At 42.2% G+C, this 27733-nt stretch overlaps 1 protein-coding gene across 1 annotated transcript in view; it reads left to right on the plus strand.

Moving 5' to 3' along the window:
* Positions 1-13605, plus strand: part of ADAMTS3 (ADAM metallopeptidase with thrombospondin type 1 motif 3) — a 219164-nt gene extending 205559 nt beyond the window's left edge. The window contains exons 18-22 of the mRNA XM_087826545.1: positions 1258-1423; positions 3872-4004; positions 7600-7807; positions 9442-9559; positions 13118-13605. Of these exons, the coding sequence (XP_087682671.1) occupies positions 1258-1423; positions 3872-4004; positions 7600-7807; positions 9442-9559; positions 13118-13605 (1113 nt within the window). The remainder of the gene's footprint in view (positions 1-1257; positions 1424-3871; positions 4005-7599; positions 7808-9441; positions 9560-13117) is intronic.
* The last annotated feature ends 14128 nt before the right edge of the window (positions 13606-27733 follow it).

Below are 27733 nucleotides of genomic sequence, written 5' to 3' on the forward strand. Positions count from 1 at the left end.
ATAACAAAGCGCCCCGCATTCAGTGGATGAACACAAAGCAGCATTCATGATCTCATGGTGTCCGTGGAGCAGGTGTCTGGGAGTGGGTGAAACGGCTAGTTCTGGCTCGGGGTATCCCGTGAGGCTGCTGTCAGCCGTGGAGAAGCCCTCGGGGATAGTCAGCGCGGTCCCCGGCTGTTGGAAGGCCTCAGGTTGCCCCTCAGCTTTCTCCTGCGGTGCCCGGCGGCCTGGGACCTTCACCACGTCAGCCTGTCCGTCGGCTGCTCAGCTGTCTTGGTCACATGGCCGCTGGCTTCCACTAGAACCAGCGGCTCGGGTGACGCCGAACGTGAGAGGGCAACCAAGACAGTCAGTCTTCGCTAACCTGGTCTTGAGAGGGACCTCGTCCTGTCTGCTGCGTTCTGTCCGCTAGAAGCCAGTCAGTGAGTCCAGCCCACACTGCAGGGGCTGGGGATTCCAGCTCCGCTCACTGAGAGGGAAGCTGCCAAAGGACTTGTGGGCTCCATCTGAAGCCCCACAGTGCCGTTTGTTGAAAAAAACACCACCAAAAGACTGTCCTTTTTCAGTTCAATTGTCTTTTTCATCCAGGTCAGAAATTACTTGTATAAATGTATGTGGGTGTATTTCTGAACCACCATTCTGTCTCATGGGTTAGGTCATTTTATAGCAAAACATACTAATCAAAACCTTGTGAGGTCTGAAGGAGGCTCTGTTTCCGTTTTATGTCATTACACTGCATTCTTTTCCACGCGCACACAATACGCAAATATCTGAAGGGTATATCCCAATATAATAGAAGTAGCTTCCATTTCTCTCATTTAGTAGAATTATGAATGATTTTTTTGGTATTTTTCTATAATCTGTATTTTCTGAAGGGAATTTATTATCTCTCTCATCATAACAATATTTTAAAGAATAATTTTTAAATGCACTAAGGAGCTATATAACTTAATGAAATTTACAGTGAATCTTATTATAAAATTGTTATTTTATAATACAAACTCTTACTCCTCAGTGTATGTATTTTTATATTTTTATGGTCAAAGTTTTATATAGTACAGTTTTTATATAGTAGAGGTTTTTTCTTAAACAGGGCACACTTGTGCTTTAGTTGATTGAAACAAAAACATATTTTTAGAAACAACTTGAGTCTCTCAGTTTCAATAAGAGCAATATTCTGAAATATTTAAAATTTTTCATTCGTAAGTTAAAACCCTCTCAGGTGACTTACATGTGTCTGTTTCATGTGTTTGTTAGATTATACCTCAGGAGAACGATACCCGCTCTAGCCTGACGTACAAGTACATCATCCATGAAGACTCCGCACCTACGATCAACAACAACAACGTCATCCAGGAAGAGCTGGACACTTTTGAGTGGGCTCTGAAGAGCTGGTCTCAGTGCTCCAAACCCTGTGGTGGAGGTAACGGCTGAGCACGTTCGATACATTCCTGAGTAATTCATATTAAGCCCATCTTCCTACTTCTGCCTTAGGGATTGTCTAATTGGGGCCATAACCTGAGAATGCCACACATAACTAAAACATAAACACAGGCATTTTTCCTGAAATCCAAGCATCTGCGAAGGGTAGGAACCCGTTGGTGAGGCGGAGGACCTTCTTGCTAGCCCCTTGCCCTTTCCCTCGCGTCCTTTGGCCCCATGCCGTGCAGTGGTTCCCTCAATCGCTTCCTCTTCCCATTCTCACACGTCCCCTGCCTTCTGCCGCCGCCTTTTTTCTCCTCAAGTTTACTTTCCATAAGCCTGTGCGTCGCTTTTCTATCAGTGTTAGCAATGAAGAGCCGCCGCGGCGCCGTGTACCAGATACGTGTTGGGTGCTTTCTGTATTAACGCATGAATGTGCGCGTGCCCCTGTGCGGTCGCTGCTGTTGCGGCCTCTGTGGAGGTGTGTTAATGGAGAGACCGGAGCACAGGGAAGGTCAGTAACTTGCCCGGCCGGAAAATCAGGCCCAGCGGCCTGCTGCTGAGCGCGTGCTCTTGCTGCCGGCCCTGAGGAAACCCAGTAAGCTGTCCTCACGGCCCCCCCAGCGCCCACGCCTCTGGTTCTGAACAGCGGGCTCCAGAACCGAGCTGCCACCAGAGAGTTCTGGCCAGCAGGCAGGAGGCGGCAGGGCCTCTCCCCGTAATGACACTGAGGGATGGAAACGGGTCACTCTCAAGCCATTTATTTCGTCATTTTAAATTCAGGAACGTATTTCTAAAGCGGTTGTGTTTGGGAGGGAGTACGAATAGGCATGAAGTATTTTAGTTAATGATGTAAAATGACACTTTATTCATGACAGGACTTTTTTTTTCCGTTTGGATCCTCCCTTCAGCTCACCCTCAGCATTGACTTGCTCATAAGATTTGTCATATACACCTTTTTCATATCTGCCACATCCACCCTTTCCTCACCCGGCTCCCTTCACAGTTTTGGAAGGGAAGATTACTGCAAAAGTCTCTTAGTCAGCTAACTCTTGATTTCCTTCCCTCCCTGTATTTACAGGATAATCCTTCTTGAATGAATGAATGAATGAATGAATGAGTAGAATTATATTATTTTCTTGATGCAAATCCTTTCATCTCCTGATGTGTTGCCCTGAAATACAATATAACTTACGCAGTATTCTTGCCAAAAGGGATAACCTGAATCTAACCATTAGGGGACTATTAAATAAACCCAAATTGTGGGCAGTTTACAAAACTGGCCTGTACATCTCAAATATATTAAAGATAAAAAGAGTCTCAAAAACTGTTCCTGATTAATTCCATGACAACTAAGTATCCTTGATGGAAAAAACATTGCTACATAGAACAATAGGAGCAATTGAACATTTTCGAGTATAGTCAGTATATTATATAATAGTATTATATCTGCATTAAATATCCCGATTTTAAGAATTGTAGTGTGATTATGGAAGAAAATGTGCTTACTGCTAAATGATTCTGCAAAACTTTACATATGTATTACATAGTAATTAAATACATATATTTTATATATATTAATTATAATGATATTATAACATATAATATATAATTACTATATAACAGATATATAAAATTTTGCTGAGCCATTTGGGAGTAAGTATAATACATCTCAAATATGGTGACGTGGTAACACAAGGTTAATCTAGATGCGAGGTGTACAAATGTTTATTGTGCTTTCCTTACAGCTTTCTTTAGATTTAAAATTTTCAAAGTAAGTATTTGCAAATGTGGAAGTTGTTGCTTGGGAAGAGCTTTAATAACTCCCTGTGACCTTCAGAATAAAATCCAAACACTTGTCTGGCCCTCCAGGCTTTTACATTGGATCCTTTCGTATCTCCCACCCCCTTCACACGTAAAACTTCAGTCATTCAAAGAGACCTGCAGTTTTCTATGTTAGTTCCTTTGCTTGGAGTATTCCTCTGCTTTATTCCCTTTGTGCAGTCCTATTTGAACTTCAAGATTCTGCTCAGGGAAGTGCTGATCTTGTAAGAGTCCCACCCTTTCTGCAGCTAAGTTCCTTTCCCTTCTATGTCCCTTTGGTGCCCCCTACAGTAGGTATGTACATGGCTCTGTAAAAGCCTAGCTCACAGGGTATGGCCACAGTAGTTTCCCAGCTTGTCCCTGATAATAGATTCTGTATGTTCAAGGTCCAGTTTATTAGAAAGTGTGCAGTTACTATTTAATAATTTGTAATATTTATTAAATGTAGGCTCCGGAAAGATAAGAAGTTTATTTAATTTACTTCTGAACCGTCAGCACCCGACACAGTGTCTGGCTGATGGTATGCACTCAGGAATATTTGTTGAATGAGTGAATGGACAAATGACCAGATAGATAACAGAATGAATAAATGATTAAATCCATAGAAATGTACTTCCTTTCCCAGGTTTCCAGTACACTAAATACGGCTGCCGTAGGAAAAGTGATAATAAAATGGTTCATCGCAGCTTCTGTGAAGTCAACAAAAAGCCGAAACCTATTAGAAGAATGTGCAACATTCAGGAGTGTACACATCCACTGTAAGCATTTATTCCAACCATCACACCCCAAGGACGAAATAGTATGGAATCGAATGTCTTTAGCTCTTTTTAACTTTAATTTTAGTCAAAGCTAATACACATGCCTGGTTTAGTCAAAGCAATTCCCAGGAATTATATAAACTGTGGTTCCCTGCTTTCTACCGCACTCCTGCTCCTCAAAAACGTCTTTTGATATTTGGTACTACTGTTTCCATCTCTCTAAGTAAGATGGTTTTGCTTTTATTGCTTGACTTTTTGTGGGGAGGAGAAGTGGGGGAGGTTTTAGGCATTATGTATATCAAATTTCCTCCATGGAAAGTGAAGAATTTAGCAATCATTTACAATCCTTCTCTAAATGCACACCCACAGTCCACACTTCTCCTTTCCCCAGTACTTCCAATATTGATATAGTCTATCTTTTACTGATAGTAAGATTCAGAGATTATATTATTTCAACAACATGCATCTCTCTTACCAGTTGAGTCACTTAGCATGCTCTTATTTTGTTTCTTTTCTTATAAAACTTCATTTCTTCTACAGCTAATGAATGTCTTGATTTTTATTTTATTTTTACTACTTTTCAGTAGTCTGTCCCCAAACTCTCTTTCATGAGTATCAACCCCCTCTAAATACTAAAAAGTATCCTGTCATTTGCCTCTGTCTAGAGACATCCCTCAGAGAGTTCTCTGTGTTCCAGCTCTGCCTTGGAAAGTATACAGCTTTTGTCCTGGGGTTTGTTTTTACCATCCTCCTAGCCAGTCTTACTGCCTCTCTTTGGCATTGGCTCCCCTGTCCCCTGCATTCCTTATATTCTTATCTCTTGGTGTATCCATGTGTTCTGGTGGATCATATCTTCAATAGCATCATGAAAAAAAAGTATATACAAATTAAAAATTTTTATATAAGAATTAAATTTTTCTACACCCAAGAAAACACAAATTAAAGTATACAGGTATATAAGAAGTCTTTCTTCTACTTTCATTCTTGATCATTTGGACACATACTTAATTCCAAACTGTAATATATAATTTCCTTCTGAATTTTGAAACCATTGTTCCATCATTTTTCAGACCTCAGTGTTGCTGTTGAAAAGTCATTTGCCATTCTGATTCCCAGTTCTTTCTATGGGACCTATTTTTGTTATCCTAAATTTGTAGGATCTTCTTTTTGTTCCCAGCATCCTGAAAATTTCACAGCGATGAAATTTCACAGCAGCCTTGGTACTCATCTTTTCTCATCCCTCATGCTGTGTACTTGTAGACTTTTTAAAATGTGAAACCAAATACTTTTCATCTCTGGGAGATTTTCATGTATCTTTTCTTTGAAAAATGTCTCCTGGTTTTTTGTTTGTTTGTGTGTTTTTTACAGTATTTTTTTCCCCTGTGATATTTGAAGTTAGGCTTCTTGGACAGAGCTAATTTTCTTTTGTTTTCTCTCCTATTGTTTATTGTTCCACTTGCTGATTTTTTCATTTTTGATATTATATTAATACTCAGGAGAGCTTTAATATCCAAGAACCATGTTTTGTTACTCAAATTTTCCTTTTTCAAGGCATATGATTCTTCACAGATGTAATATAGTCTTTTATCTCTTTTAAAATATTCAAGATTATTTTGTCTTTCTTGCATTATATCTTTTGAGTTGTTTCCTTCTTTTTTCTTTTTCCCCACCTTCATCATTTGTGTTAGAGGATTTTCGTGTCTGATGATTGTTGGCTGCTTGCATGTATATAAGACTGCAATATTAAACAGGCTGATTCGAAGCTTGCTTTTTGGTCAAGACTTGTTTGTTGGTGGGCTTCACTGTGGGGATGAGCTCGCTGGGCTATTTCATTGAAAGACCCTAAATTATTTGTATATTTAGAGCTTTTCCAATAAAATGATCATTAGATTCTATTTAGATTCCATAGAATAGAATCAATCTCCTGACAACAGGGTATATGCCTATTTAATAGCTGCTCTGGAAGTTCTATATGTACAGGCCACTAGGGTTGTCTCAACATTCTACATGTGGGTTTTTACATAACCCCTTTCCACTATGGTTTCTTTCTCTGTTGTCACTTGACTGTGTCCGTTGTCCACAAGTTAAAAGTCTGGCCCACCTTCTACAGAAGACAAACCTCTGCTGGGTTAGAGGAGGGGCAATCACCCAGTCAGGTTAAGGATTAGGAGGTCTACGTGCCTCCTAGTAGACTTTTCATCATTCCCTATTCTCAGCCCTGCCATCACCCGCGCTTTCAACAGCTTACCCTTTCACCTGAGGCTGTAAGCTCTCTAAATTTCTGAAATTCTGTATCATCAGTTTGTTTATCAGCTCCTGCTGAGTTAAGCTTCATCCTTTCTGTGTCTACTGATTGTCTAGCCATATGTCCAACTACTTTCTAGGATTCAAAATTATCTTGTGGTGGCTTTTCAATTTTTTTTCTTTTGGCCTTTGTGGGTTTATGCTGTTTTTCTCCTTTGTTGTCATTCTAGGAGTTTCAAGATGGCCTAAGGTAACTAACCATAGTTGTCTATGACTATGAAGTGTATGCTTCTCATGAAATATCTGTCTTCAAGTGAGAGTCACTACCGAGACATTCAAAATTGAATACAATTTCTTAGCTGCTAGAATACATTGTATTGCCTGATTGATAAGAGCCATCTTAAACTGTTAATACCAAAGACAGCTAAGGTTTTTGCATGATTGTATTTTGGTGCGCCATATAGATGGAAAGAAAAAATTGCAGAGGAAAAGTAATGTTAGAGAGGCTAAATAGTTTGTTTAATTACATTCTGACAGATTGATTAAGCAGATGGAATCGATGGTGACAGCCCTTTGGGACTGGTAACCACATGTAATGGAGAGCTGTCCATAATATTGTACACACAGCTGGTTTGGAGAGTGCTGGGGCATTGACACTGACACTAGAATTTGGAAATGTCCCATGGGAAATCTTTTTTGAAAATGTTTTTTGGGAAATATTTCTTTCAGGTGCATTCAAGCCCTGGATGCACATGAACTTTACCTTTTTGTCAGGCCCATTAAGGGCCACCATGAAGAACTGAATTTTCCAAACAGAATAGGTATGGCCACAATTGTAGAAATGAAAATCGTCTCCAAAAATTAAAACATGAGTAAATTCATGATTTCATGAAAAAGCAGCAGCAGCCAAACTTGTGTTAGCAAGCATCAGATGGATTCCTTTTTTAAAGTTTCCTTTCAGATATTTAATACCATTGGGCAACATGGCTGGGAGTGAGTTGGTATTATTTTGGAAACTAACATCATCTCTGAAACTAACCAGGTATTCTTAAGATGAGTTTCAGAAACCTGCTTTTGGTCATCCTTTAGGAAAGGAGAGGGCTTCAGAGGCAATGAGAGGCAGAAGCATTACTAAGCCATTAAAACTAGAAGTGCTGGGCCTATTATTATTAGAAAGTTATAAGACTTTTTAGTTGTGCTATGGGCCCCGCTTTCTGAAACTGCCTGTACTACTGTGGGCCCCACCTGGCGGCAGGTCGCCCAGAGAGCAGAAGAGTCTAGGCTTTGCAGTGCAGGGAGGGGCACATTCTACACCCCAGTGACCATGTTTGCTTAACCCCCATACCCACAGCTGGGTAGCGGAAGAGTGGGAGCATTGCACCAAAACCTGCGGGAGTTCCGGCTACCAGCTGCGCACTGTGCACTGCCTTCAGCCCCTCCACGACGGCACCAACCGCTCTGTGCACAGCAAACACTGCGTGGGGGACCGCCCCGAGAGCCGCCGGCCTTGTAACAGAGTGCCCTGCCCAGCCCAGTGGAAAACGGGGCCCTGGAGTGAGGTGGGTGTGTGAATTCCCAGGGCACCGGTATGTGTATAAGCATAGGGAGCCTCTTTTCATTTGGCTTAAATGTCGGGCAGCCTTTGTGTGAATCGACAAAGTCACTTATTTTGAAATCATGAAGCACCTGGAGGTGTTAGACAAAATTAATATTTTAAAATAGTGTTTTCATTTAAGATTAGTTGGTAGAAGCGAACCATGTTCAGGTGTTCATGTGACATAGAAGAGTCTAAAGGTGAGTGATCTTCTGTTGAATATTCTTGCTGACTTCACCATTCCTATAGGGTAAATTCCAAACCCCTGACACCAACTGCAGGGCCCTGCCCCATTTGGCACCACACTGACTCTTCTTTATTGAGGTATAATTGACATAACATGTAATTGACATGTTACTAGTTTCAGTTGGACTGTGGAAGGATTCGATATCTGTCTATATTGCAAAATGATCACCACAGACTCTGCTTATTCTTTCTTTATTCCAACTCTTTGACCCAGTTGGAGTAAAATTCTCACTGTTCCGAAAAGACTGTGCTGGTTAGAGCCTCCTACATTTTGGTAGGTTGGCCCTTCCCCCTCCTCCTATCTAACCATCTACCAGGGCTTCTCTCCGCAACCCAAAACACTGCCTTTCCCCGATGCACAGCCCTCCCTATGCATCCAAAGGGGTGTTGCTCACACAGGGTGCTATAACTCCTGTCCTGGAGTCTGTGCTCACCGCCAGTCCACCCACTTCTCGAGAGCCTGTGCTCTGCTTGCCCGGGTACCAGCCAGTGCCTGTGCCAATGGTGTTTGTTTGGTGACTGGCTGACTCAATGTTGGGGTGCCTGAATGAACCTCATGTCTTTGGTATTTGTAAAGAAGCATACTGAGTCGTCACAGGGTCATAGGGGGAGAGCTTATAGAAGGAAAGGGCATCCGAAAGCAGATAGGGAATGGAGGCGGAGGTGAAGAGCAGGCCCAACAAGGAAGGATGGGCAAGCGAGGGTCACCTGAACAGACCCGAGGTGACTCCTGCTCATTTCCCCTCGGAGTCCTGGAACAAGGGCGCCTGCTCTGTAGCTCGGATCTACAATAGCGTAGAGGTTTCTGAGTATAGTGTTAGAGCAGTTAGCCCCTTCTGTAAAGAAATGAATTTATGGGAATAGAGTAATAGTGGCTCCAAAGAGGTTAAATTAACCAAGGCAGTGTGTCAGTAAATCCTGCCGTCTGTAAGGAAGGTCAGAAAACAGTCTACACCATGATCAGCCCCCTGAAAACAAGCCCCACTACTGTTTTAGGAACTGCAGATATTAACATCGTGACGCTAATGGCTTCTTTCATAGAGAATGCTCATTACGCGCCAGGCAGAATCTTTACATACCTTGTCTTCTTTCCCTTCATTTAGTTCTACAACAATCTTATGAGGCAAATGTTATCCCACCTCTCAGAGAAAAAGCCATGTGCCTAGGCTGGTAAATCATGGAGCCAGAGTATAAACCTAGGATTTTCTGTCTCCAGACCACTGGGTAACACCACCTCCATGGAGACAGAGCTCCAGAGCGTGCGTGTGTGCATGTGTGTGAGTGTGGGGAAGGTTCGAAGAAAGACGGCCTCGGTGCAATAACCGTCTATAATGGCAGCCTTTGTCTCTGTAGTGCTCCGTGACCTGCGGTGAGGGGACCGAGGCGAGGCAGGTGCTCTGCAGGGCTGGAGACCACTGCGACGGGGAAAAGCCCGAGTCTGTCCGAGCGTGTCAGCTGCCTCCCTGTAACGGTAGGTGTGACACTACCTGCGCTGACAGTGGTTTTTAGGCATCGAAAGCAGAATTTCCTTCCAGGACTAGCTATGGAATTTCCATTTGCTTATCAAAAAATAGCCAAAGGTAAACAGTCTTTAAAAATTATCCTAACACAATTCTTAAGAACGGTGTGTGAGACCTGTCCTGCCCAGTGAATTGTCCTAACCACCGCAGGGCTGGGGACAGGACTGTGTCCTGTTCATGCAGCGTCTGTCAATTTGTGTTTCTGGAAGAGCTGCTTATTTTCTCTCTGTGATCTCCTTTATAACCCCCCATTGTTGTAAAAGCATAATATTGCAGACGGTTATGAAATGTTTCACTAAAATTATTCAATATAGGCATGCGGATGACAAATGCTATTCAGAAAGCCATTTCCAATATCCGTCCGTCCATCTCCAGGCGCTCCCCGGGGAGAGTTGAGAGCAGATGCGGCACGTGCAGAAACCTGCTTGGCCTGCTCTCGCTTATACTGCAGAAGCAGAGCCGATTTTATTTAAAAATAAGGAGACATCGATTTGCTGCTGTGAAACAGATAAAATACATATTGGATGGCTTCAGTTTCCGTCACTGTCTCCTTCCTCTTTCCTGTTCCCCCCACTGCCCCTCCTTCCATGTTCCTGCTCCTTCCGCCACACTCCTCCTCTCCCAGCCCTCTCTCCTCCTCACCCCCCTCCTCTCCTCTCCTCTCCTCTCCTCTCCTCTCCTCTCCTCTCCCCTCCCCTCTCCCCTCTCCCCTCTCCCCTCTCCCCTCTCCCCTCTCCCCTCTCCCCTCTCCCCTCTCCCCTCTCCCCTCTCCCCTCTCCCCCCCCCTCCCCCCTCCCCCCTCCCCCCTCTCCCCTCTCCCCTCTCCCCTCTCCCCTCTCCCCTCTCCCCTCCCCTCTCCCCTCCCCTCTCCCCTCTCCCCTCCCCTCTCCCCTCTCCCCTCTCCCCTCTCCCCTCCCCCCTCCCCTCTCCCCTCTCCCCTCCCCTCTCCCCTCTCCCCTCTCCCCTCTCCCCTCTCCCCTCTCCCCTCCCCTCTCCCCTCCCCTCTCCCCTCTCCCCTCCCCTCTCCCCTCTCCCCCCTCCCCCCTCCCCCCTCCCCTCTCCCCTCTCTCCTCTCCCAGCCCTCTCTCCTCCTCACCCCCCTCCTCTGCTCTCCCTCTCCTCTCCCCTCCCCCCTCCCCCTCCTCTGCTCTCCCTCTCCTCCCCCCTCCCCCCTCCCCCCTCCCCTCTCCCCTCTCCCATCCCCCTCCCCCCTTCTCTACCAGTGTGCCTTCCTCTCCCTTCTCCGCCCCAGTCTCACACCTTCTGTCCCTGCTCTTCTCCCCTTGCCCCCCCCCACGACAAGCTTCCCCGGGAATGCAGTTCCACTGAGTCTGTGCCTAAAGACAACTGCGGGCGCACTAGTGAGGCTCAGGACTGACAAAGTTGCCTTTGTAATGGCCCAAAACATCATAAGTAAACCATTGATTGAATATTGACATGTGCTAAATGGTGGTCTGTGGGGTTTTTCTCCAAGAAAATTTGCAAATCACTGTTTTATCAAAAAAAAAAAAAAAGGTCTTATTTTTTGAGGAAATGTCAAGCTTCAGATCTTTGAAACCTTATAAATTATTTCATTATACATTTGCATTTGGAATGCGTAGCGGCATGAACAAGACTGACCATGAGGGGGAGACAAAGGACTGATATATTTCATCTTCTTTCCCGGGAAAGCCTATTTGAAAGTTCAAAATGCAAGTCAAATCCAAAAGAACAAACTTTAATCAGAAGCTATAAAATTTAGTTGCCCTAATAGTTTATTCTTATGTAGGCACTTCCTCCAGGAGGCTAAACACTTTGTGAGTAAGCTTTATTGATCTTAATAAAACTATACACTTCTGAAAATCTGCCTGATTATCATCAAGAATTGCTCAATGCTCTTCCTTTAGCCAAAAGAAAATGTTTTATTGTAAAACAGAGGTGCTGGCGAGAGAACATAATGTCGGAGATTCCGCATCCTTTTAGCTGCTCTCTTGTTCCGAAAGGTGGAATTCTGAGAGCTCTGAAAGGCCCCATATTTCTACCATGTATCAACTGAGTAGGTAATGCTTCCCATCAGCGTCTCAAGCTGCAATTAGAATCAAATGGCCTTTTGAGACGCTGCATAAAATGCTGGCTCTGAACTTCTTATGATGATCTGGGCATGGAGTGAGAAGGCTGAAAAGCTTTCTTAATTGTAATTATTTTGTCATATGAATCCTTTCCCGGGCCCCATTTTGATTGCACTATTTATCGTTGTCATTAAGCCCTTCCCAGCTATCCAGAGGCAAATTACCCATAAAATGAATGTATTCTTTTGATCTTATTTTCCCCCAAAATCTCTCTCTCTTTTCCCTCTTCCATACAGAAGCATATTTTGGCCATACTTACAGCCCGCCCCTGCAATGCCAGGCTGCTCGCGCTTAGACACGGGAGACCCATATGGTCCCCGTCTTGAACTCAAAGAGAATAGAGCGCTTTGAGCTGGGCTACATAATTTAGAAGGTTTAAAAGACTTGGAGCCAGAACGAGGGTGATGGAGGTGGGGAGTGGGGGAAAAGAGAGCTCAGGGTCAGATAAGGTCTATTATCCTAGGGCCTAGAGCCATAATCACACAGGAAGAAGAAATTAATTTCCTTATTAGAAGGTATAGGCATGGGAAGAATCATTTAGATCTGATGAGGAATTGATGATATTTGAGGTGAGGCCCATTAAGGTGATTCTCAGGAATTCACAGCATAATTAGAAGATTACCTTAGCTAACATAAAATACTCAAACACATCATACTATATAATAGATGTGTAAGCATCGGGCAAATATAAGTCCACATTTGGGACGTGAGCATGATTTTGTGACTCTAATATGTAAATTTATCCTTTCTAGTACATAGTAAGTAAAGGTGGCATTTTTAGCCCTCCTATTGGCCTTGCCAACTGACCATTCTTTTATTTTTTTCCCCAAAGTTTAGAAAAAAGATTCTTCAATTTCTTTGACAAGTTATATGGCAGGTTCCTTACCTAGCAATATAGTATTACCCAATGATACGTCTAATCAAGATGTTATCGTGACGTTTTCTTTGGTAATACATTTTTAAGATTTCATTTGTTACACCCAGTCTTTAGTATATATTTTGATTTTAAATTTACTATAGAGGCTGCTCTATTAGAAAGACAGAAATACCATAAAATAAAGTAAACCAGATGATTCTTTATATCCTAAACATATTTGTGGTAAAATTAATCCTATTTTCTCATTAGAAAATCAGATATATGTCCCTAGTAGGAACAAAAAATACCCTCACTCGGAAGACTCCTTTCGGAGATATTAAAAAGGTGGTCAACCCAAGCGTTTTGCCCAGAAATGGCTACTTATTTCGGTGAATTCATCCTGATGCTGACATTTCTAAATGCAGAGGTTCCTACGGACGACACCCCTGGGTGTCTGACTCGACTTAAACCCTTTATAGTCATCACCCCGGTCAGTTTGCCGCCGCGCGCTCACGCCTCCGTGTCCGTTTGTCCGACTCCCGCAGACGAGCCGTGCCTGGGCGACAAGTCCATATTCTGCCAGATGGAGGTGCTGGCGCGGTACTGCTCCATCCCCGGCTACCACCGGCTGTGCTGCGAGTCCTGCGGCGGGCGGCGCCCGCGCGCCCCGCCCGAGGCCGCGGAGCCCCCGGACGCCGGCTGCACCCCCGGGCCCCCGCCCGCGCCCGCGGCCTCGGCGCCCCGCCGCCCCGAGGCCCCTGCGGAGAAGGCCCCCTCGGGCGGGAGCTCGCCGGCGGGCGGCCCCTCTGCTGCTTTCAGGCCCCGCAGGGACCCTGCCCGGGGGCGCGCGCGGGGAGCAGGACCGAAGGCGCCCCGGGGCGGCCAGCGCCCGTCGCCCTCGCAGGCGCCCGCGGCCCCCGCCCTCGCTGTCCCCCAGCCAGCGGGTGCTGCTGCTCGGGCAGGAGCCCCAAAGAGAGAGGAGAAGCTTCCTGACTGGAGGCACCCCACGGGCCGCCCGCCCCTGGAGAGATGAGACGCGCGCTGGCCGAGCGCCGGCCCGCCCCAGCGCGCCCGAAGCGGACAGCCCGACGGCGGCGCGGCGCGGCGCACCCCTGCCCGGCCAGGGCTGGCCGGCTCCCCAGCGCTCCCTCCTGCCTCACTCGCCCCCGCTCCCCGGAATTCACGGAAGAAGCGCCAAAGAGTATTACCAGAAGGACAGTAAGTTGCGAAGTATACTGGTCACTCTTTAGAGCGGAAAAGGGACTCGAACCAACTGTGCATATCGGCTGATTTTTTTGTTTTAAAGAAGTGTTAGTAAAAATAAAAGAGAGGTGCCAATGGTTTACACCGTAACGAAATATTTTGGAAATGGAGCAAAGAATTCATAGACTTGTATTCCTATTTATCTATATTAGAAATATTGTATGAGCAAATTTGCAGCTGTTGTGTAAATACTGTATATTGCAGAAATCAGTATTATTTTAAGAGATATGTTCTCAGACAATTGTTTACTATATTACATTTCTGGACGTTCTAGGTGCTTGTCATTGAGTATTGCCTTATTTGACGTTCTGTGGGTTGAATTACAAAGAAGTTAGAATTGCAGCTCCTGACAGTACAGCGGGTTTTGTTCAATCAGTAGTGTGATACCTAAGTTACAGAAAATGAAGAAAAGAGAGGAGCTGCAGATATACAGATTTTGGCTTACCTATTACTTTCCATCCTTTAATAAAAAGGAATAGGGCTGTGGTCACAGGGAATAGAGACCAGTAATGAACCTGTGCAAGAAAAAACAGAATCCTGTTACCAGGACCTCAATAGGCACCACTGAAGTGTCCTATGTTCTTGTGTTGTTTTTTGTGTTTCCAGTGCTGACATATCCAAGAGAAAGCATACTCAATGTACTGTAATAATAACAAAGGAATATGTATTGAGATAATTTGTTTGTATGTTGGTAGCTGAGAAAAGCATTATTGAACTAGAGTTGATATTCAAGTATAGTAGGGCTTTGGACTTTGGAAGCAGGTCCAAGGAAGCATTTGTTCATGGTTGCAATATTTATTTTCTGCATGGTTCACATACCCAAATGTTCACAACCACAATGCATCTGACTGCAATAATGTGCTAGTAATTTATGTCAGTGGTCACCTTACTCACAGTGAAGCCAGAAATGCTCTCTCCAGGGAGTAGATGTAAAGTACTTGTATATAGAGTTCAGAACTGAAGATATTTATTAAAAGTTGATTTTTGATTTTTTTTCTCGATAGTATTTTTATGTACTAAATATCTATGCTAATATCAATGACATATTTTGGTAAACTAGAGAGACATAATTAGAGATGCATGCTTTGTTCTGTGCCTGCAGGAGAAATGTAAGCGAACCACAACAGCCAAACAAAGAGCTAAAACTGAACACATTTGATGTGAGGCAGACTATTTGCATTTTTAAAGTAGTTGAAACAAAGCTGATTTGCTCCCCTTCAATGAAACATAAAATAGTATGGACTCGGCTAGCTTTTTATGAAATAGTGAATTAGAAACACTTTTAAAAACGTATGTGAAGGAGATACGCACGTCATGAATTATACTTTAAAGAAAAAAGAAAGATGCATGTCACCGTAATGTTTTTTAGGTCAGTTCCTGAACTGTTTAAAAATGTATTGTGCATACAAACATGAAGACATGTCAACCTTCAAAGCACAGACTGTGCAAGGACTGCTGCGTTTTAACCACAGTTAAGTAGCAGCTTCATCTATTGACTCTATACCTCCAAGGAATCGCTGCTACTTTGTGCAAGACCTTTGAAAGTCAAATGAATTAGGTGAATTCCAGATGGCAAAGCAACCCCTGAGCCTCAAGTAGCAGTGATGCCCACCCCCCAGTTTCCCCAGAATGCGTGCTCTCTAGCCTGCTTGCATGTGTGTACATCTGGTGTGCAGGGGAGTGTAGAGAAAGATGGTCACACGCATACACCTCCCGTAAAGATGCACACATTCGTCATACTTCTGATCTTCCAGCTTCCTTCTCTACTAAGCTAAAAGTTCTTTTTTATCAAAGTGTACACTACTGATGCTGTCTGTTGTATTGGGAGCACGTAGCAATAAAAATGTTAATAAAATATAGATCTGGCTCCATCGAGATTTTATCATGCAGTTCATCACTGAGTAATGAAAAAGTGTTCTTTCTTCCTGCAGAGCGAAGTAGCATCAAGTCCATTTGCTACTGGACTTTCTCTAAAGAGGTTTCAATAAAATGACAGTGTCTCCTAGTCTCACATCAGGGTGTATCATAATGTATTTTAAAAATAAAATTTTTAAAACAAAATAAGATCTTACGGGGTGTGGCTTAAGTTCATTCCACAGAACCACGAAGAAGCAGAGAGAAAATGGTGATAATAGTAGTTACGATACCTAAGAAAGAGAGGGGGAGGGCGGTCCTTTACCATGAGTAATCCCAGAGTGGTTTGTAAAGAAAAGCTGCCCACCGGCCTTGAGCCCTGCCTGCCTGATTGGTGGGAGCCCATCGCCCACGACTGGGAGCTGGGAGGATGGGGCGTCATGGGAGGGCCTTCCACCCCGTAGCAGGGACACCACCCGCGGCTTCACACCTGAACGGTCTCAGGTCACCTGCTGGGTTTCGTTCCCTCGTCTGTGAAACGGGGGCAGAACAGGGAAACGCCACTGTGTGATGGCTGTGACAAATGGCATGAGTGAAGCTGTTAGCACGTAGGAACTCACAACAGTGTCATCTCCTGACGTCGTCCCCAGCTGCCTCCTGGTCATCCTCATCGTGTGACCAAAGCACAGCTTGCTTTCGGGGTCCACAGCTAGTTTGAATCATGGTCACTGGGTCTCATTAGACAGATGGTGGTAAAGAACATAGTTTCAGGAATCTAAAGACAAAAAAAATGTAGCTTTAAAAGTTTACAGGAAAGATGAGCTCATTAAAAATGATCTCCAGTCATTGATTTTGAAAATTTCTAGCTGATTTTACTCTTATTTTATCCAAACTACAGAATAACTATTAATTGTATATTTCTATAAAGATGGTCAATGGTACAACAATTTCCAAATTATTAGCAAAAAGTATCTCTCATATTTACATTAATACACTTGTCAGAAATATCAAGTCATTCCTCTATACCTATTTTATATTTTCTTCATGAAGAGGCTGCTTAATATAAGATTAAAAAATCATTTTAAAAAAGATGAAAAAATAGATAAGCTATAACAGACATCACTTGTTTTAAAAAAAGTACCAAAAAATAAAAAGTAAGCAGTTAAAGTAAAACTGCTTAAAATGCAGTAAAATATAAAAGCCACCCAAGGGTGCACAGGCATTATAACACATCAATTAGTATTAGAAAACTCATCTGCGGCCCAGACACTTCTGAATAAATCACTCAGAGCTAGAGACAAAATTTAAAGAATTAAAATACAGCCCACCAAGCAAAACAATCTACTGAAATAAATTTATCAAAAGCATAAATTCTGAAACAAAACAAGGTGCTATAAATTTCTGCAACATTCTCAGAGATGACCTAGGCATCAGAATTACCCCCTTATTTTCTTCCGTCATCCTGTCATATGGCAAGTACATAAAAGTCACTCATGCACTTTGCGGCGACACTAATGTTACTGCATTAATGCTGTTGATTGGAAAGGCTGCTCCTTTCAGCCAGTTCATACTTTCCAACAAATTATTTCACCAATTAGCTTTCAACCACTTGATTGTTAACAATTCACCAGGGTCTGAGTAGTGTTGTGTATATATATATTTTTTACTCTACCAAAACCCCAAAATTACTCTGTCATGAACAAAATGATTATTCACAGCCAAGTGTTATTCTTACTCAGATCACAAGTGTTAATATCCTGCTCTCTAAAATCACTCCAAAAGTTTAAACCGAAATGACAAAGCTCTCATACGACCCACTCCGAAGAACAAGTGATGCTAAAATTAGAAATATAGCCACACAAAGAACATTTCTTTTCAAATTAGCTGTTTGGAGACTTACATGAAGAGACTCTCACTTGTACTTCAAGAGTAAAAACAAACTTCTCTATGATGAAACATAAAAGGACAGTAGGTCTGCTTTGTTTCCATGCCAAAGAGATAAGACCTCCAAAGGTCCTAAGAAGTCACAGTGCCCTGGTGAGAGAGTGGGCGCTTACACCAGACTGTCGGTTGAAGTGCTGGTTCTATAGCAAGTAATTGTGACCTAAGTGAATTAATCTGCCTAAGCCTCCCGTACTTCATGTGGCTGTTTGAGCATGAAATTAGATAGTCCAGGAAAAGCAATAAACAGCCTGACAGGCATTGTGTTCAATACAGGTGTGCAGTTCCTTTATCTCTTTACAGATGACCAACAGACCCCAAAAGATTCAATTTGCTTTTTTGCTTTTTTGTTGACATGGTGTCAGTTATTTTTATTGTAAATTCTATATATTTTTATTTTTATTACATTGGGGTGACACTGGTTAATAAAATTATATAGCTTTCAAGTGTACAATTCTATGACACATCACCCGAATACTGGTTTTTTAAATCAAGGTCACGATTTCCGAAATGTCTCATATGCCCAAAAGAAGCTGAAACACAGTACCCGAAGGAGAGTGCTGTATGAACTACGGATACAGTGTAAACGGTTGTTCTTCATAACGGACAGCCTGGCAGGTGACTCCAGAGACCACGGGAGCTGCCCTTTCTTTGGTGGCACCATGCGCCACAGGGTATTGTCCACAGACTCCCTGCCACCAAATCCTCTTCAGTGGGTGACACACTTTCTCTGGTGTACAAGGGAGGGACTCTGGCTATTACCTGCCCAGGGAAGAAGGGCTCACATATGCCCTTTAAGTATAATTGAAGGGCATTATCCCCAGGTCAGCAAGTATCTATGTCATCGTCATAAAGAAGTGAGAAGTGTGAGTTCTGAGAGACGATCTGAAGGCCTGTTAGGAAAGCACGTCGCGCTCTCCACTGAGCCCCCTGCAACCCCACCACCACACGGGAATGTGTGCTGCTGGAAGCACGGGGCATCTCGTTTGTGCATATTGGCTACTGGGGTGAGTCCCATTTTTCTACTCTAATTTTCAGAAGGCCTGTCTCAATGATGTGCTGTATTATTCTGCTTTCTCTGTTGGATTTCTCTGCTTTTTCAATATCTCAGATGTCGCCTGGTGCTCAAAGGCAGCAACACAGCCTCTGGCTGAATGCTTTCGTATCCATAACGTTCTCAACATGGAGCTCAAGTTGTCAAAAGGAGCAGGCACTCTGATGGCATCTGCCTTTGCTTTGTAGTTGTTAAACTCGACATTTACTGCCACAGCCTTGGTCCAGGTCATCATCTGCTCTCACCGGGACTGTGATAAATGGTTTCCTCATTCCTACTCTTTATTGTATATACTCCCCCCAAAAATAATGCTTTAAAATATGCCCCTGCTTAAACACATTCATGGCTTTCCATTGCACTCAGAATAAAACCCACTCCTACTCTGTGACCTGACCCCTGGCTATATATCCCACCCAATTTTACCCACTTCTCTTTATTAGTAGTTTAAGCTGCCTTCTAAAAGTTATATTCTATTTCTAAAGAAAAACCTACCATATATGAACAAATGTTATTAACGCCTAAAATCAAAATAAGATTTTCTACATCTATTTAACACCCTCTGAAAACTAAGGTGCATTCTCACTTTCTATCGGGACTGCTTAAAACCAGTGGCTGGTGCAAGGAACTGGTAAAGCTAGTCTACTAGTATAATCTGCACATCAGGTTATTTAGCTCTGCTTTGTTCTATACTAAGAGACAGTCCCCATACTATCGTCACCAATTTATGCCCCTGGTCAGTAAGAAATATAAGGAATTAAGTCCACATTTTGTTGGGCTTTCTATAAACTGTCCAATTTGAATTCCTGAGTTAGGGACATATTCATATTTCAAATTGCTGCTTCTTCGACGTTCTGGCTGATGCTACATGGCCTCTTTCTATATTTCTATATTGCTTTTTCCAGTCTATTTCACAAGCTCCTTTCCCTAGTTTCCATTGCTTGGCTCAGCTCCGGCATCTGAATAACGAGAGGAAGGCGCTGGTGGTCTGTGAAAGCCTAGACGAGAGGAGAAGTATGTTAAAGCCAACTGTCCCACCCTTGAAGAGTCGACTGCTACGCTCGTGATGGACAGTGACTGACAAATGGGCTCCTGAGGCAAACTGCTGCATTTAAACCCTGACACTAAACATCAATTTTCTCCACCTCAAAATGAGAGTAATAATTGTGCCTACTTCACAGGGTTACACGAGGATAACTCAGATAAGAAATTTAAAAGTGTCACACTGTTAATGGGGGAAACAATACATTTAGGCATTTTATTTGTTGCTTAACTTGCTATTATTTCTTGGTTAATTTTTCTTTTTCTGTTTGTTTATTCCAAATCTATTTTTATTTACTTATTTATTCCAAACATGAAACCATAAAGACTGAAGAGATGTTATTACTGAACTGGGTATGTGCAGGGAATTTTGATGCAATATAAATTGGAAGAATAGAAAAGAACCTCTTGAAAGAACAATAAAATATAAAAGATGGTATTCTGTCCTGCTGTGTAATAAGCCTGCCTTTATTCATATATGTGAAAATTCCTATCTAACTTTGTTCCCCTCATTTTAATAAAATAATGAGCAGAGTTGTTTCTAATGGCTATAAGCATGTACATTGATTTTACAGGAATTGGGGTCCCTGGATACTCACAGGCTCGTAATTACCTGAAGGCAAAGCACTGTGGCGGGCCGGTGGCCATGGCGACTGGGATGGTTCCCGAGGGCGCCGCGGGCCCGGTGCGCACACGCCCGTGCCGGTAACGCAGCCCTGGCCCCGGCATCCCGCTCATTCTGCTCCGCCCGCCTGGTGAACAGAGGTGTCACTGCAGACCACACGTGCAGAACAGTCTCAGTTCCGAATGGCGTGAAGTGGAGGTGTCGCGTTTCGGAGGCCGCAGGGGAGGAACGAAGGACCTCGGCCACCAGTGTTCCCGCCACACCGATGGCCCGCGGCCGGGCCCGCGCTCCTTTCATCTTTGTTCCTAATTCATACTCAACTGGCGCAGCTCGGAGACTCAGAAAAGCATTCGCCTCTCAATTTGTAGAAGAAAAATTGATAACGCTATGAAAAGCAAAGAGAACTCTCACCTGCAGTTCCTAAAGTTACAGGATTTATATGCCGCTTAATTGGGACAAGAAAATCGCTGTGGGCTTGAGATCTAGCCTCCGATGCCCGACAGATTGTACAAGGTAATGAGGCAATGGAAGCCAGTATCGGGACAGAATATTCAGAATCTCAGAGTATTAGCCCCGCGGGGAGAGTTATAAAAACAGAAAGGGCACTGTTCTGTCCCCCTTCCCTACATAAACACGGCAAGAAGCCATCCCTGTGAGCAGCCGCGGCGCTGTCAAGGTGCGAGGACGCCGCTCGCCCAAGGCGGGCTCCTTCCTCCGCTTGGCTTTCAGAGCCTTCATGAGAGCCAGGCTTCCTCACGGGAACATGAAGGTCAACCTCTACTCCAAAGAGAAATATCAAATGTCATTAAAAAAGAGCCCAGATTTCCAGCTCAGCAAATGCTGTTTTCTTCCACATTAACCTATTGGTAATATGACTAAACCGCATTTCAGATTTTTCCCTTGCTGCTGTCTGATAAAGTCCATTTGGCTCTTTGGTCATTTTCTCCAAACATTTCTTGCTGTCGTCATCGGTCAGTCTGAAAAATTACGGAGCTCCCACGGCTGCTGTGAATGTATTTTCTACTAGAAAAAGACAAGAGGTAGCAGAGTGTCCCTCCCGTCCCACCCCACCCGCTTTTAGGATGCTCTGGTTGTGTTTCACATGTTTGCAGAACAAACTGAGCACATTAATTCATGGCATTTATAGTACATGGGCAAAGCAAGCAGACAGTGATATCAGGTTTGGAGTAACCAGCAAATCCTCCTGAAAGAAATTCATTTTGAACAGCAGGCAAAAGGACCACGCATTATATAGATCAGAACCACTGAAGGAAGGCCCCACTTTAAAAAAATTCTGGGCCAGCCGGGTGTGGCTCAGCAGTTGAGCGTTGGCCTAGGATCCAGGCGATGGGGGGTTCGATTCCCGGCCAGGGCACAGGCCCGGGTTGTGGGCTCGATCCCCAGTTGGAGACGGGCAGGAGGTGGCCGACCAGTGACTCTCATCACTGATGTTTCTCTCTCCCTCTCCCTTCCTCTCTTTGAAATCAATAAAAATATATTTAAAAAAAAATTTTCTGTCACTCTTCAAACAAGTTTCCTTCATGACACCTGACAAATTTGTCTCAAAATAATGTACAGATAAACATTTTGAAATCATATGTTACAAAAATAAAAATACATATTGTTACCAAATGTTCTAATGCATGAGTAGTAAATTTGGGTTCAAGGGCAGGGATTTCAGAAGCATCCACAAATCTACTGAAATTATATGCAACAATTCGCCTGTATGTGAGTATAGATATTTTTCTGGAGAGCAGTTTTATGGTATTCGTCAGTTTAACAAAGATGCTGTGATGCCCAAAATATTTTAAGCCACTATTTTAGGTAATATATTAAGTAAATCAGAATCCATATCTGTATCAACACCTCTACATAGAGTAATTATGATGTGATAATTCATTACATATGTACATGGTGGCATACAACACTATTTTAGAAGTGTTACTGATAATTTGGGGTAGTTTTTTGGGGATATTTAGCCATAATGAAATTTGAATACACTTCTGAAAAATCTGGGTTTTGTAGATTTCAACATAAAATTTAAATATGTAAAGAGTCATAACAAATGACATGAGCTACCACCAAAACTAAGGAAAAAATATATCAGGCCTTACTAATTAATTTCAATGTGGCATGGACTCAGCATGCAATGCCAATGCAGTCCTTTTTCAAATTCCCCCATAACTAACTTAATGAAACATTGTAACGGACAGTAGTTTCCTCCTTATGTTCCCCCAACTCCCTTAGGAATCTAAGCCAGGAATGCCCACCATTCTTCCTGAGGACGCTTTCACCCTAAGGTGGTCAGGAGTTCAATCGCGTGCACTGAGCATTACACTGATAAATGCTGCTGAAGCCGAAACCCCCTGGGCTGCCAATTTAAATCCATCAAGGACCTTCTCCTTGCTCCCGGTAACTGGACAAAGGGACCGTCTTCTGGCCCTTGTGTTCCCTAATGGGGTCTTCTGTGATGGTCTCCTTTTTCTCCTGGATCTCAACAATGTTGGGTTATGGGGACCTTGGATCATACTGAAATCACTGCACATGCACAAATAGAGCTTCAAAGGAAAGAAATGGCCATAGGCAGGAACATGAATTTTATGATATGATACCCCTTTCTCCCTTGAACATAATCATCTTGCATTTCTTTTCTGTGTTGGCTTTTCCTTTGCTTGTTGGAGAATCTCTCTTTTTAATCAATAGCCGGTCTTCCCACCTGTGTAACTATTCCACTTTGTTATCACTAGTAAGAAAATGTCATTTGCAGTATTGTATTTATTAATGTGTCAATGTGTGTGCATGTATACATATACACATATATACATGTGCATAGTTGTATGACCATTGAACAATTTATAAATATTAAAAATGTGACATAGATTGCCTTGACTTCTGACTTAAGCATCTTGCTCTCAGAAACCTCTAACCTTCAGGATGTTAAGTATAGAAAAGTAATATTGAAGTCCTTCTACCACAACGAAGTGTGTTAGCCTCATTTACCAAGTCTTATTTATCTAATAATTCTTAAATGCCTATTTATCTGGTCACCAAGCACAGAATATTAGAACTTAAAAATCAGGAGCAATGCCAGAGCGACTGCTGTAAAACAGAAATCTAATCATTCTTTCTTTAACTTCTTTAGTAGTTCATAACCCTGAGCCTTCGCACATGCTGCGCCTACACTCAGTCCGTTCCTTCCTCCCCACTCCCCACTCCCCTCTTCTAACTTCTACTCATGATGTGAAAGTATTTCTAACTTTTCCTGACTCTTCTGACTCTGACTTCTCTTTGGCATTTTCACTTTACCATGTACAGTCTCTTAACTATCTTTTTAATAATGAAATGTCACTTTTATTGCTGTCTGTCTCCTTTATTGCACTGTAAAATTTTGGAAGCCCTGGGCTTTTTTGCAACACAGTGATAGATGCTAAGGCTGATGAATAATGAATGAACGAGTGAGTGGATTGATGAATGATTGAAGTAGACACAGTCACAGAAATCATGACTGACAGCTTAACATTAATAGCAAAGACAGATTAACAGAGAAAAGACTAAAATTCCCCACAGTAAAATCATGATTGTTATTGATAAAACTTATGATTTAAGTTATGTCCTGTCTTTTCTACTTAACGAGAAGATGGGAAGCACTTACATTATTAAAGAATTTCAATAAAAATGATTGCAAATGAATGATGACTTCACTGGTAAAGAAGTAAATTCATCTAACTGCAAAATTCATTTTGTTGTCTGACAATTTCAGATAAATGTCTACAGAATACATTTATGTATGTACGATATGTCTATATAAAAGCTTGCTATGATGACTGATCTTGTGACATTTGATAGGAGTTAAATGCTTCAGTACCTTGTTATGGGGAGAAAAATGACTTCGAGTGGTGACTAAACTTTAAAGTGAAAGCTGTAATAATAAAAGAAAATAAAGAATCATCAAGTGCTCTTTTAGCTAAAAGATTCTTTCCTTTTTTTGGCACTGGTTTCATTATGACATGAGCATACTCAGAATAAACATGTATGTACACTGCCTTATGTTTAAAAAGTATTATTCACCCTGCACTTACACTTTAGGTAAACAGTTGTCAGAATATACACTGCTTCTGGTTCTCTTTACAAATTATTTGTTGCAATTTTAAATGAGGATATTCTAGGACACAAAAATGAATGCAGATCATGACATGGTCTTAAATGCCTCTAACTAGACTCCTGGTTCTAGCTTTGAAAAAATGGAACCCCCAAGGGCAAAAAGATTAATGAAGTCTTTGAAAGGCTTTAGGGTCCTACTTTCAATGTTTTTAGAATAGAATGTAATATACAAAAAAAAAATTGATAAAAATAAAACACAGTTTCTGCAGTTCTGTCATAACTCCAAGTTCTACTTGCAAAATCTCATTATATGTAAATTTGCTTCAATATGAGTAGGTATAATTACATTAAAATTTTGCAATGAAGCCTAGAGAAAGTAAAGACAAACAGGAGTGGAGCCAGGGTCTTAAAACACCTGCCTACAGTGTAAGCACCGGCCTAGGCTGTAAGTACCTGTCTGTGGTGCGCAGTGAGAAAGAGGGGAGGCTAAGATTTGCACAGGGGGACAGACAATTGGCAGAAACGGGCAAAGAAGGGGTGAAAAAACAAACGACAAAGACAATTAGATGAAGGATCAAACACACTAAAAAAAATACAAGTCTTTTAATATGTCCATTTTCTGCACACAAAAAATCACTTATGAAGGACGGAGATGATTGAAAATGTCTGTCAAACAAGAGCTGGTCAAAGGAAATCGAGTGACTGTATTTGCCTCTACTAGTAATGGTGTCGCAGAGAGATTAGTGAAAGGGGCTTGGAGCCACGTCAGCCGGTTTGGGATCTTGCTGTTCAGCTTACTGGCTCTGGACAATTTCTGTACTAGCTCTGGGCAATTTACATAATCAGTCTTGCCACTGTGCATTTGTAAAACATAGATACTACTGACACCTAGGGAATTACTGCTAATATGCTAATAGGTTTCTTATAAATAAAACATGTTGAGAATGAAGCATATTAAGCCCTGGATACCTGTTTGTGCTATTAAAGTATTTAAAATGATATTGATGTTTCATTTAGCATTCTATATTTATTGAGTTTCATTGATATTATTTTACTTGTTCCTTCCAATGACTGGTCATTTGTATTATTTAAAGATGGTCATGCTCTTCTACCACAGCAGCCCTAGGAATATCTGAATACAGGTTTCTCCAGTTTACGCAACACTAAATTCATGCAAATTTTATCTTAAACAAAGAGGCATTTAATTGCTAGAGTTTAAGTTTAGAGATGGGAGAAATGTTGTGTCACATCCTAATTCACCAGGTGGGCTAGTGTGTGGTTGACAACCATGAAGTAGTAAAGAAGACAAGGTAGAAAACAGTGCCCACACAGCAAGGCAGTGGCGAGTCAGTTCTGTTACCATGGCGACTCTATTCCATGGTTATTGTGTTATTTTACCATCTATTACATGCCAAAATATCTATCCATCTATCTCTCTATCATCTATCTATATCTATCTATCATCTATCTATATCTATCTATCTATCTATATCTATCTATCTATCATCTATCTCTATCTATCTATCTATCTATATCTATCTATATATCATCTATCTCTATCTATATCTATCATCTATCTATATCTATCTATCATCTATCATCTATCTCTATCTATCTATCTATCTATCTATATCTATCATCTATCTATCATCTATCTATATCTATCTATCTATCATCTATCTATCTATATCCATATCTATCTATCATCTATATCTATCTATATCTATCATATCTATCTATCTATATCTATATCTATATCTATCTATCTATCATCTATCATCTATCTCTATCTATCTCTATCTATCTCTATCTATCTATCATCTATCTATATCTATATCTATCTATCTATCATCTATCTATCTATCTATATCCATATCTATCTATCATCTATATCTATCTATATCTATCATATCTATCTATCTATATCTATATCTATATCTATCTATCTATCTATCATCTATCATCTATCTCTATCTATCTCTATCTCTATCTATCTATCTATCATCTATATCTATATCTATCTATCATCTATCTATCTATCTATATCCATATCTATCTATCATCTATATCTATCTATCTATCTATCTATCTATCTATCTATCTATCTATCTATCTATCTATCTATCATCTATCTATCTATATCTATATCTATCTATCTATATCTATCTATATCTATCTATATCTATCATCTATATCTATCATCTATCTATCGCTATCTGTCATCCGTCTCCCAATCTCTCGAGCACCCCCTTCCCTTCCTGTCCTGCAGAGTGCAGCATTCAGAAGTCGCCCAAAGTAGTTTTACTGAAGTCTCACGGAAAGTGTCTCTCTGAGTAAGGAAGGGAGAGTAGGTGTTGCCATGAAACACAAAACGTGTTTTTTAAAACCCCTCTGTATAAGCCTGGCCCTGAACCGCGCCCCCCCCCCCGTGCCACGCAGCTGCTCCTGAGGCGCGTGTGCCCCCGCCCTTCCTCCCGCCCTCTCCCGGGGGCTCGCTCCCTGGCTGGGGCGCAGCCCGGCGTCCCTGGGCGCCCTCAGTTCCGCCCCAGGAGGCTCGCGCGGTGCATCCTGAAGGGACGGCGGCCGCCGAGTGACAGGTGAGGCGCCTGAAGGCCACATTTCCATTCCTCCATCACCACCAGCACGTGAAGGAGAAGAAGGGAGAGGAAATTGGCTCTCACTTCACTCCGCACAGTCTGAGTAGATTAAAATGTAGCCACCGCTCACACACATGTAATGCTCGACATGAAACATTTAAAGGATATTTCTAATATTGTTTTAAAAATTATTTGGCTACAAGCAATTCAAATAATTTACAATTAGCTCTGATTCTCTCAAGTCACCATGTACATGTGGAAATTCTTAAACCGAAGAAATCTAATTTACTAGTTTCTAAGTGTAAGAGAAACATTATAAATACTAAATTTAACAGTAATGCAGCTAGCATAAACCTATGTTATGTTGACTGCTAAATATTTATTAATTTTATGTATGTATTTTATTTTCCTGTTGCTGAAAGAAATATTTTCTGGCTTCAAAAATATATACATCTTTGAAAAGCATGTTGTCCCTGGGCCCTGGGCCTATAGTTCCTAAAGGATAAAAGAGACTCAGGTTCATCAAACATTAAAGACCTGGTGTCATTCTCAGAGCCTCACATGTACTTTTGGGAGACGTGGGCTTAGTGGACTGTCTGGTATTTATGCGAAGAAAACCAATTTGAAGCCTTGCTGATTTGGTTAGGAGCCATGTTGGTGCCCTCAGGGAATTGAATGTCCTTTTGGG

The sequence above is a fragment of the Miniopterus natalensis genome, chromosome 1 (assembly GCF_054644295.1).
Source record: "Miniopterus natalensis isolate mMinNat1 chromosome 1, mMinNat1.hap1, whole genome shotgun sequence".
Taxonomy (NCBI): Eukaryota; Metazoa; Chordata; class Mammalia; order Chiroptera; family Miniopteridae; genus Miniopterus; species Miniopterus natalensis.